This window comes from Bison bison, unplaced genomic scaffold (genome assembly GCF_000754665.1).
Source record: "Bison bison bison isolate TAMUID 2011002044 unplaced genomic scaffold, Bison_UMD1.0 scf7180017864495, whole genome shotgun sequence".
Taxonomy (NCBI): Eukaryota; Metazoa; Chordata; class Mammalia; order Artiodactyla; family Bovidae; genus Bison; species Bison bison.
In genome coordinates this window covers 6,862,297-6,872,459 of record NW_011495054.1, presented here as the reverse complement: position 1 = coordinate 6,872,459, position 10,163 = coordinate 6,862,297, and the positions used below count along the sequence as shown (strand labels likewise).

Genomic DNA, 10,163 nt, shown 5'->3' with positions numbered 1-10,163 from the left:
GCGGGCCTACGGCGGTGGCGCGCTGGCCAGCAAGTCCCCCGAGGCCTGCGGGGGGCGGGCGTACGAGCGGGCCAGCGGGTCGCCCCTCAACTGCGGCGTGGGGCTGCCCGCCAGCTTCACCGTGGGCCAGTACTTCGCCGCCCCCTGGAACAGCGTGCTGGTGACCCCCACCAGCGACTGCTACAACCCCGCAGCAGCGGCGGCGGCGGCGGCAGCGGCGGCGGCTGCCGCTGGGACCGAGCTGGGGCCGGGGGCCGCCCGGGAGCTGGCGGGGCCCCCCGCCGAGACCCTTTCGGGCCTGCCCAGCAAGAGCGTGTGCAACACGGCCGTGCTCAGCAGCAGCCTGCAGTCGCTGGAGTATCTCATCAACGACATCCGGCCGCCCTGCATCAAGGAGCGCATGCTGGGCAAGGGCTACGAGACGGTGGCTGTGCCCCGGCTGCTAGACCACCAGCACGCCCACATCCGCCTGCCCGTCTACAGATAAGGCCGGCCCGGCACACGCACGGACCAACGGGCAGGGCGCCGAGGAGGCTGGGGGTGGGCAGGGAGAGGGAGGCCGCACAACAGGGTGGGCGGCACGCGGGGCGGTGGGGATGGGGGACATCCCGGCCCCGAGTGCCCCCAGATGCCCACAGGGAGGCCAGGCTGGCGATCCGCCAGCTGCCACCGATGGGGAGTTGGCCAGGTGACCTCTCGCTCACGACGCCCCTCCCCACCATCGGCTGCCCCGGCCCGCCCCCCAGGGGAGGCCTAGGGGCAGCCACCCCCCAGGTCCATGCCTCCCTCCATCCAAGCTGGCGAAGGCCGGGAGAGAACAGAAGCGGTTCTTCCGGGCTGTCCAGGAGAGGGGCTCAGGCCACAGTGGGGCGCAGGAGGAAATGTGATGGCCTGGGGGCGGGGGTGGGATCGGAGCAGGCCCCTCCCCCCGGGCTTAGCTCCTCCCTCTTGAGGTCCCAGTCTCCAGGAGAAAGAGCAGCGGGGGCCCACAGCACCCCCCGACCCGCACTGTCCAATCCCGGTGAAGACCAGACTACAAGAGGCTCCGGGGAATGCTGGTCCCTCTGCTCCTCCCCTTCTAGACCCTCTTCCCCTCCCCATCATGCCTTCCCCACACAGACTCCCATCTCCATTCTCCAGACCCTGGACCACCACCTTCCCCCTTCCCACCAGGACCTCTTATGGGGGGGCTGCCGGGCACAGTTGTGCAGGTTGTGTACTGCACAAGGGCAAACTCATCCGAGGAGACGTCATTTGCATCCTAGACGTGTGTGTTTATGACAGCAAATTTTCTGAACCTCGAGGAAGGGGCGGCATTGACCTATTCGCACAAAGGCGCCATAGGGGCTAACAGTGTCAGAGGGCTCAGACCCTGCTTCCTTCAGGGGTCCTCCCAGGAGCCAGTGCCAGGGCAACCTGCTGGTTTTAACTGGGAGATCCAATCCACCCCCTTTTCCTGCAAGCCACCCTCCAAGGCCTGCCCCACACCACTTGGGAGGGGGGATCACGCAGGCATGGGGGGGACCCCCATTAAGTCCCTAAGCCCCAATTTTCCCAAGTCCTGGCCCCTCTGGCACTCTGGAAGCGGTACTGTATCTCTCTCCAAGGCCTGTTTAAGCACTAAGTGCATTTACGAATCTCTGAGAATGTTTTTTTTTATATACTAAAATTGACCATTATATTCTACTGTGAGAAGTACGGTCTGCACTATATTGTTTTAAAAACGAAGAGAAAGAAAAAAAAAGGAAAACACAGATGGTGTCTCAGCTGTGGGATTGTTTCGTTAAGCTCTTGTGTTTGTTCGTTCTTCCTTCCTCCACCGCCCCCAACCCTTCCACCGCCCCCAACCCTTCCCCCGCCAGGAGTAAATCGGGCTGTCTTCTCCCCTGGCAGGGCTCGGAGCCCTGGGGAGCAGGTGGGGAGACTCCCGGCACCCCCTCTGCTGAGCCACTTTGTAGGTGATGTTTCATTTGCTCCCCTAGGTCTTCTGACCCTGTTAACGTGTCAGCCACTAGGCAGGGCCAGCGACCGGTCCATAGGGCAGCCGAGACAGAGCCGAGCCCAGGCCCCACTGGCTCATTCCCTGAGGGGTACAGACGGGATCTGGGGTTGGTGTCCCCCCTGCGTCACTAATCCCCCCCCTCAGTGCCTGGCACCCTCTGTGCGTCCCCTTAAGCAGTGTGGCTTGGGGACAGGCCACAGTGGTTGAGCAGTGGCCATCTCCCTGGCCAGCCCCAGCACATACACACCCCATGCCCCAGGGACCTGGGGATATCCAGGAGACCTCCCTTGCCCCAGGATGCTCAGCATGTATCAGGTGCTTACTGGGCGTTTTCCTATACACAGCATCTCTTGGGAGCCTCGCCACTGCTTGTAAGGTGTGCTGTGCTAAGTCACTTCAGTGGTGTCTGTCTCTGTTGTGACCCCCTGGTCTGTAGCCCGCCAGGCTCCTCTGTCCATGAGGATTCTCCAGGCAAGAATACTGGAGTGGGTGGCCATGCCCTCCTCCAAGGGATCTTCCCCACCCAGGGAAGTCTTAAATCGACTGCATTGGCAGGCGGGTTCTTTGCCACTAGCGCCACCTGGGAAGGAAGCTTGTAAGGTAGGGGGTGTTCTAGAGGAAGAAGCTGAGGCTCAGAGATGTGAAGTTACCTGCCTGAGGTCACACGGCAAGTCTGCGGAAAGTTGGGGTTCAAACCCCACAGCATAGACTCTTGTTCACATCCTGTCCCCTCCTTCCTCCCTGACCTGCTGGCCCAATGTCTGAACAGAGGGGAATGGGAGGTATCCCCAGTCTGATTCAGGCCTGCCCTCTCATGCATGGAGCCCCATCTGGATGCCTGGCATGGCAAGATTCGGGGAAGAAGAGGGACAGAGGGGACACCCTGGATGTGACCTTGCAGTGGGGACATCCACCTCCCTAAGGCCAGGCCCCAGAGCCTGGCAGCACACGGAGGTTTCAAGAAGAGGCTGTGTCCAGGGCAGGACCCAGGCCCTTCTGAGCCGGGTCAGTGAGCCAGACATGTCACCAGGGCCTGAAGAGCAGGAGCAGGGGTCCGGCTGGGTGACAGGCCAGGGAAGCCATCGCTGCGTGAAAGGCCCCTGGTGGTGGTGGTTTAGTCGCTAAGTCGTGTCTGACTCTGCGACCCTGTGGACCAAAGCCCACCAGGCTCCTCTGTCCATGGGATGTCCCAGGCAGGAATACTGGAGCGGGTTGCCATTTCCTTCTCCAGGGGATCTTCCTGAACCAGGGATCAAACCCACGTCTCCTGCACTGGCAGGTGGAGTCTTTACCCCTGAGCCACCGGGGAAGCCCGAAGGCCACTGGGTTTGACCACAGACAGGATGCAAAGGAGCACTGACACAGTGCTTTTCTGACCTCATGTAACTGAGTCTCACAACGGCCCTTTCAGGTCATAATAAAATCATCCCTGTTTTACAGATGAGGACACAGAGGATCTGAAAAACAGCCACAAAGAGAGGAAGAGGGAGGCGGGTTCTGGCATCAAGCCCCACACTTGGGGCCAGGCGGCCCCCAGACGTTCTACCTTCACACATCTCTGAAGCTCACCAGGGGCATCGCAGCGCCCAGGGCTATCCAGCCTCTGGAGGGAGCATGCCCTAGGTACAAATCCTACCATAGGTACTTTAAGTGACCCAGAACCAGTCCATCCCCAAAGAGGGCAACGCCAAAACCAGGAATGGAATTCAAGGAGACCACAGTGTGGGCACTTGGGAGAGGGGCGGGGCAGAGCAGGCTCAGCGCTGGGGGCGGCAGCCCGTGGCCTGGCTGTCCCCGGGGCTACCACTGCAGCCACCTCTGCACCAACGCTAGGTAGCCCAGGTCCCCAGGTCCTAGGCCTACCAGCAGGCCCGCCAGGCAAGGGGACAGAGACTGCAGCCACTCTCCAGGCCAGGTCCCTCACATCCAGGGTGAGGACCCGTCCCCTATCAGAGGAAAACCTCCTGACCCCTCTGCAGGGCGAGTGAAGAGGCAAGCAGGTGGGGCCACGGAGCACAGCCAGTCCGGGCCTGAGCCCAGGACCCAGCTCCGTCCTAGTACCAGCTCCCTGGGTGCCTTGGCCGGGTTTCTTCTCCCTGGGGGCTGAGGGAGCTGAGCTCAAAGGGCTCTCCAGCCTCGTTAAAACCACGTAGAGGAGCAGTGCAGGTGTTAACGATGTTATCATCACTACAATTACCGACAGCCCTGTTCCTGCAGGCAAACAGGCCCAGGCTCAGCGCTAAGTAGTAGGTAGCTCTCACCACAGTTCAGGTGTACGTGGTATACTTGAGGCCAGCAAGACCAGAGAAGGGCGATCACTTTGCCTAAGTTCACGCAGTTCAGGATGGAGCTCAGAGAAGGGGCAGGTGGGGGCAGACCACCGCCCTTCTGATTCAGAATCGAAGCTCTTAACTCCTATGCAGAGACTAAAACCACCACCGATCCCTGAACACATCCTGCCTGGCTCCAGAACGCAGATCCAGCATTGGTTCCCACACCCTGCGGCGCTGCTGGGACCTCCTGTGGGTGATGGACGCAGAGAGGAGCCACCTGCTCCCCCACCAGAGCTGCCTGCCTTCCCTTTATAAAGACACTAGAAGCTTCTCCCTCTCTGGGTATCTGGGGTTCATCCCTAGTTAGAGGTGAGCTGTCTAGTCCCGTAGGCATGTGCTGGAACCACGTATATTACTACCACTTCCCATCATAACAACAGTTAGATCACTCCATGTTCCAGAGGCCTCAGATGCGCGTAAGGGCTTCGGCAAAGCTTTAATTGCAGGGGAGTCCATGGCAGGGACACTCACCTTTGTGGGCTAGCTCCATGTCTTCTTGTCTCATCCCAACCTTTAGATCCCGCTCCCATTTCCATCCCCGCGCCTGGCCTCCAAGCAGCGACTTCGACCTCGCTCCGCAGCGCTGAGCTGCACCTGGGACTCCTCTTGCCCCACGTGCCCTGCGCCAGGGTTTCTCCTACCTGCGCTGTAGTGCGCATGCGCGTCCCGGGAGTCTTTAAAGGGCCCACGCAGTCACTACGGGGCCCCCTTCGCTGGCCATTGGAAGGTGGGGCCCAGCCATGGTGGGTGGGCAAGCCCGGGGGAACAAAAGATTTTTTTGTTTAGCTCACCGGAGAGTGACAAGGGGAGAGGAGGAGGCAGGAGGCAGGAAAACTGGCCGGCTCCCATAGACTCAACGTGTGGCCATGGGCCTCGGTCGGGAGTGGTGGTGGCATTTGAAGGGCTGGGACAGCATCACGTGATGTGTGACCAGGATGACAGGGCAAATTAGTGCTGTGAGTGGGCCCTGCCTCCCCTTGCCCCAGGCTGCCTCCCACCAGCATGTGGCCTTGGCAAGTGGCTGCCTCTTTGAGCAGTTTTCTCAATGTCAAGTGCGTCTGTATCACAAAGCATGCACCACATGCGGCTGAACATAGGCAAAGGACGGTCAAGTCTGAGGGGCCCCTGGTGGCTCAGCCGTAAAGAATCTGCTTGCAATGCAGGAGACCTGGGTTTGATCTCTGGGTCGGGAAGATCCCCTGGAAGAGGGCATGGCAACCCACTCCAGTATTCTTGCCTGGAGAATCCCATGGACAGAGGAGCCTGGCGGGCTGCAGTCCATGGGGTGGCAGAGAGCCGGGACATGACTGAGCGACTCAGCAGCAGCAGTCAAATCCTCTAGGCGGCATGGAGCCTCTTCTGAAGGTGGATTATTCCTGTCATCATCAGAGGCTGATTTTCACATTGCAAAATGGGTTTCTAGGTTAAAAGAGTTTGAGAAACCGAGGCCTGGTTCACCCTCCCTCCAGCACCGTGGAGATGTATATTAGCATATTATTTGCACATGGATTTAATATGGTAAGTCACATTAGATATTAAAGGTTCTGAAAAGTCCTGCAGGGTAGATGTGCATGCGTGCGTGCTCAGTCACTTCAGTCGTGTCCAACACTTTTCGACCCCGTGGACTGTAGCCTGACAGGCTCCTCTGACCATGCGGATTCTCCAGGCAAGAATACTGGAGTGGGTTGCCATGCCCTCCTTCAGGGGATCTTCCCAAGCCAGGGATCGAATGCAGGTCTCCTCCACTGCAGACGGAGTCTTTACCATCTGAGCCACCAGAGAAGCCCAAGAATATTGGAATGGGTAGCCTATCCCTTCTCCAGAACTTTCCAACCCAGGGATCAAACCCACATCTCTTGTCTCCTGTATTAGCAGGCAGGCTCTTTACAACTTGTGCCACATGGGAAGCCCGCGGGGAAGATAGCCTTCCAGATTTAGCCCAGCATTTCCCTAACTTTTTCCTATCAGCTAAGTTTTTGTTTGTTTCTGTTAGCATCCCAAGGAACAAACGGGACTTCAGGAAATACTGAGTCCTAATTTGTGTTGCAAGTGGGAGAACTAAGTCTCCTCTCCCCACTGGGCCTCAGTTTCCCCATCTGCAACACAAAGACTCCTCATGGGTTTGCGGCAGAATCAGAACTGGGATCCAGACCTGCCCTGGAGTCGTTGGGCCTCACGTCCTAATTGGTTTTTGTCCACCGTGTTGAGCTGGGCTCCAAAGAGAGGAAAGACCACCAGGAAGAGAGAGGAAGCCCTCGTTTGAGAAGTTGGGATGATGTCCTTATTTTGAAAATGAGAAAAGTGAGTTTCAGAGGAGGGAGGCAACTCGCCTGAGGGCACACAGCAACTAGGTCCTAGACTCCCCGGAGGCAGAGACTCCTTTTTCACCTGGTGGGAGTGGCATGGTGGGGTTTCCTTGGTCTGTAGCTCCAGCCTCACCTCATGGGGAGCTCACGCTAGGGGCTCCTCCCAGACCATGGCGCCAGGTTCCAAGTTTCCCTACGGCCTCCTCTGAGGAGGCTCCTGGGCATGACTACAGCAGCCTCTGGTGGCCAGTCTCTACAATCAGCTGCCCCACCCTGTAGCAGCCAAAGACAGATCTGTGGGATCCAGTGAGTATATCCTAGACTGTGGGGGTCTCAGATAAAGCAGGAGGCTCTCTAACATCGCTGAGAACCTTGAGATGCAGAGATGAACCTGAGCTCAGATATGGGGACCTGGGTTTGAGTCCCAGCTCCACTTAACCTGTCCTGGTTTCATCTGTTAGAAGCCATCAACAGCCTGTGGGAAAAACAAAGTCCTTGTGCTGTGGAAAAGCCACATAGCTAAGACTGACGAAAAAAAAAAAAAAATCCTGCCACCTCCCAGCAGGGGTCTCCTTCTAAGACAGAGGGTTCAAATGCTGGAGTCCACCACATCCAGGCTGTGTGTACTTAAGCAAATGCATTTACTTCATTGAGTCTCACTTTCTTCATCTATAAAATAGGCAGAAAAGTTTGTTCTTGTGTCTTCAAGATTTTGGCAGAGTAATAGGAAACCCTGACACATTGGTATAGATGAGAAAAAAAATTACTATCTCAAACAATCATAAGAAACCCTAAGGCAGAGTGGCTCCAGAGTTGGTTAATTCACTAGCACAATGGTGAGATCAGGTACCCATGTCCTTTTCTTCTTTCTGCTCCACTAAGCCCCTTCATGATCACAAAATGGCTGCTACAGTTCCAGGCATCACACCCAGTCCTGATGGTGCCTAGCAAAAGAGAAGACAGTGTTTCTTATATTTCTCCAATTTCCCCCAAATCCCTCTTCCTTCAGCAGACTTTCTCTTTTGTCTCATGGTCCAGAACTCATTTATGTGGCTATTCCTATACCAGTACCTAGTAAGGGAAATAGAATCACAGTGGTGGGTGCATCTGGATACCCTAACCCTAACCTGTGGAGCAGAGTGGAGAACTCTGAACAAACTGAGGTGCTGTGAATAAGGAAGAGAGTCTGCCTTCCAGAGAGGCATCCACACCAATTCATAAGCGCTCACACGTAGTCCCTGAGATTGAATCCCAAGCACTGAGCACAGCACCTAACACACGGAAGATGCCTTACATGTGCTCATTTGTCCCCTCCTTTTTGTGTTTCCCTCCAAAGTCACAAGACTCCCAGCCTGGCCTCTCCTGACCCAGCCTCCTGCCCTCCTTCCCTGGGGCCTGGGTCTCTACTGCCCAAGGCGGCTTCTCCTCTGTCCTCTGGCTCCATCACCACCACCTCCTTTTGTTTCTGTCCCAAAAGGTTGGGATGAACAAGGATCTCCCCATTGTTCCCCAGGACTTCAGATTCCTAAAAAATAAAAAGCGGGAGGTGCTTGATTCTCATGTAAATGCTTTCACCAAGGAACCAGAAATTAATAACAGTATGAACAGAGGCCTGGAGTATTTAACCACTCCATCCAAACAACCAAAATGATCCGAATACACCGTTATCCAGGCGAGGTGTAGAAAATTGACTGCCGACTACGACATTATTACATCGGAAATGTCAGGAGCGTGTGAAAGCCAGGGGGAGATGAACAGTGTGGTTGAAAATGGCTTTTGATTTTTTTTTAAAAATTCCCAGCATTCATCTAAAACAATAATAACAGCTAATAATAACAGGGCATGTAATAATGAACTATTCATAGGCATAAGAGGTAATTGTTCAATTAAGATCCGAGAGTTTCTGCGACTGTCTTCTCTGATGGGGTCCCTTTGTTTTTGACTCTAGTAGCACTAATTATTTCCCGGTGGTGCTTTAAACTTGGGATGAAAAAAGCCCTGCTGTCAAATATGACATACAAGTGCTTTATCATTATTAAATACACACGCATGCACACAATAAGAAATCCTTGTTGGGATAAAGTTAGGGGTATGTTTAAACTGACAGTCTCCGGGGTTCAGCATTAGCGATAGGAGACAACCAGGGTCTTCACCCACAGCAGAAGTGATCTGGCCTCACTAACTCTCACCCCTCCAGGCGTCAGAGTGTTTTTCTCTCTGGCATGAGAATACATGAGTTCAAATCCCGCCTCCACCACTTACCAACTGGGTGCCCTGGGCACAAGTCTTCCCCTCTCCGAGCCTCTGTTTCCCCATCTATAACATGGAGTGCAATGGACATTCAGGTTTTTTCAGCCTGACCAGGTTCCAGTTACTCTTTTTCCTGTTGTCTGTATTTGTTAGCTATTGCCACAAAATTGATGATTTGCACTTGAACAAAATCGCGAAAACTCAATAGCATACCAAAAAAAAAAAGTTTTGGTCCCACGTTGGCTGGGGGCCCTCTGATTTCTGTGAGGCTTGGCTGGGCTGACGCAGCTCTGTTCCACGTACCTCTCATCTTCCTAGGTGCTGGCCTCGGCAGGTCTGCTAACACCCCATTGGTTAGAACAAGTCCTGCTCTGCCCACAGTGGAAAGAAAAAGAGGTACTGGAAAGGAACGGCTAAAGGGGAGAGTCAGGGCCATTGCCGCAGGCTAACACAAGTATCAGCATCCCAAATTGCCTCGGGATCTCTCTCCCCTCATCCTCAGTCCCTGTAGTCCTGGAGAAGTTAATATCATCCCTGGTTCTAGCTCTGCCTTTCGGAGATTCTGAGCCTGGGGTTTTTCTCCGTAAAGAGAGATTCATGTTAGGAAGGCCTTAAAAGCTCAGAAGCATCAAACAGAGACCACGTCATAATCAGGAGGGATATTTTTCTCTAAGCGATTCTATGGCCAATGTGTCCCCTGAAAATGTTTTGACCTACCACCAGTTCACGCCCAGTCCTTTGAAGGACATTGGCAAAGGTCATCATTAGGATCTCACAGGAACAAACAAAATCTCAACGGCTGGAAAATATTTGAAATTCCCCTGAAACAGCTTTTGAAAACCTTACAGAAAATCAACACCCACACCATCAAATTATTTAGAAAATCACAATTGAAAAAGTTGCTATCTATTTAGCTAAAAATGTTCCCATAGGAAAAGTCATAGCCTACAATGATTTCACTATTTTAAAAGAATGCATTCTGCATTCACCTCAATAATTTATGGAATCTTTTTGAGTTAAGAGGGTGTTTTGATTTTGTGGGCCAACCCATCACAAAACTCCTAGAGAAATGACCTCCTTATGGCCCCAGGATAAGTCACAGTCATGTTCCGTGACAATGTTGCCTGCCTTCCAGTGGAAAGATGGGGTGGTGGGGAGGGCATCTGGCTGCAGAGGCAATAGTGGTTTCCACATCCTCTTTTCCCACAGAACCAAGACCTGGCTGGGGAAACTTCCTTTCTCTATATTGCTTTCTGCTGCTTTAGGACAACT

The 10,163-nt window shown here is 54.5% G+C and overlaps 1 protein-coding gene across 1 annotated transcript in view; it reads left to right on the top strand.

Moving 5' to 3' along the window:
- The window catches only part of FAM222A (family with sequence similarity 222, member A), a 61,255-nt gene extending 59,501 nt beyond the window's left edge, over positions 1 to 1,754 (top strand). The window contains exon 4 of the mRNA XM_010828844.1: positions 2 to 1,754. Coding sequence (XP_010827146.1) covers positions 2 to 487 — 486 coding nt within the window. The 3' untranslated portion in view covers positions 488 to 1,754. The remainder of the gene's footprint in view (position 1) is intronic.
- The last annotated feature ends 8,409 nt before the right edge of the window (positions 1,755 to 10,163 follow it).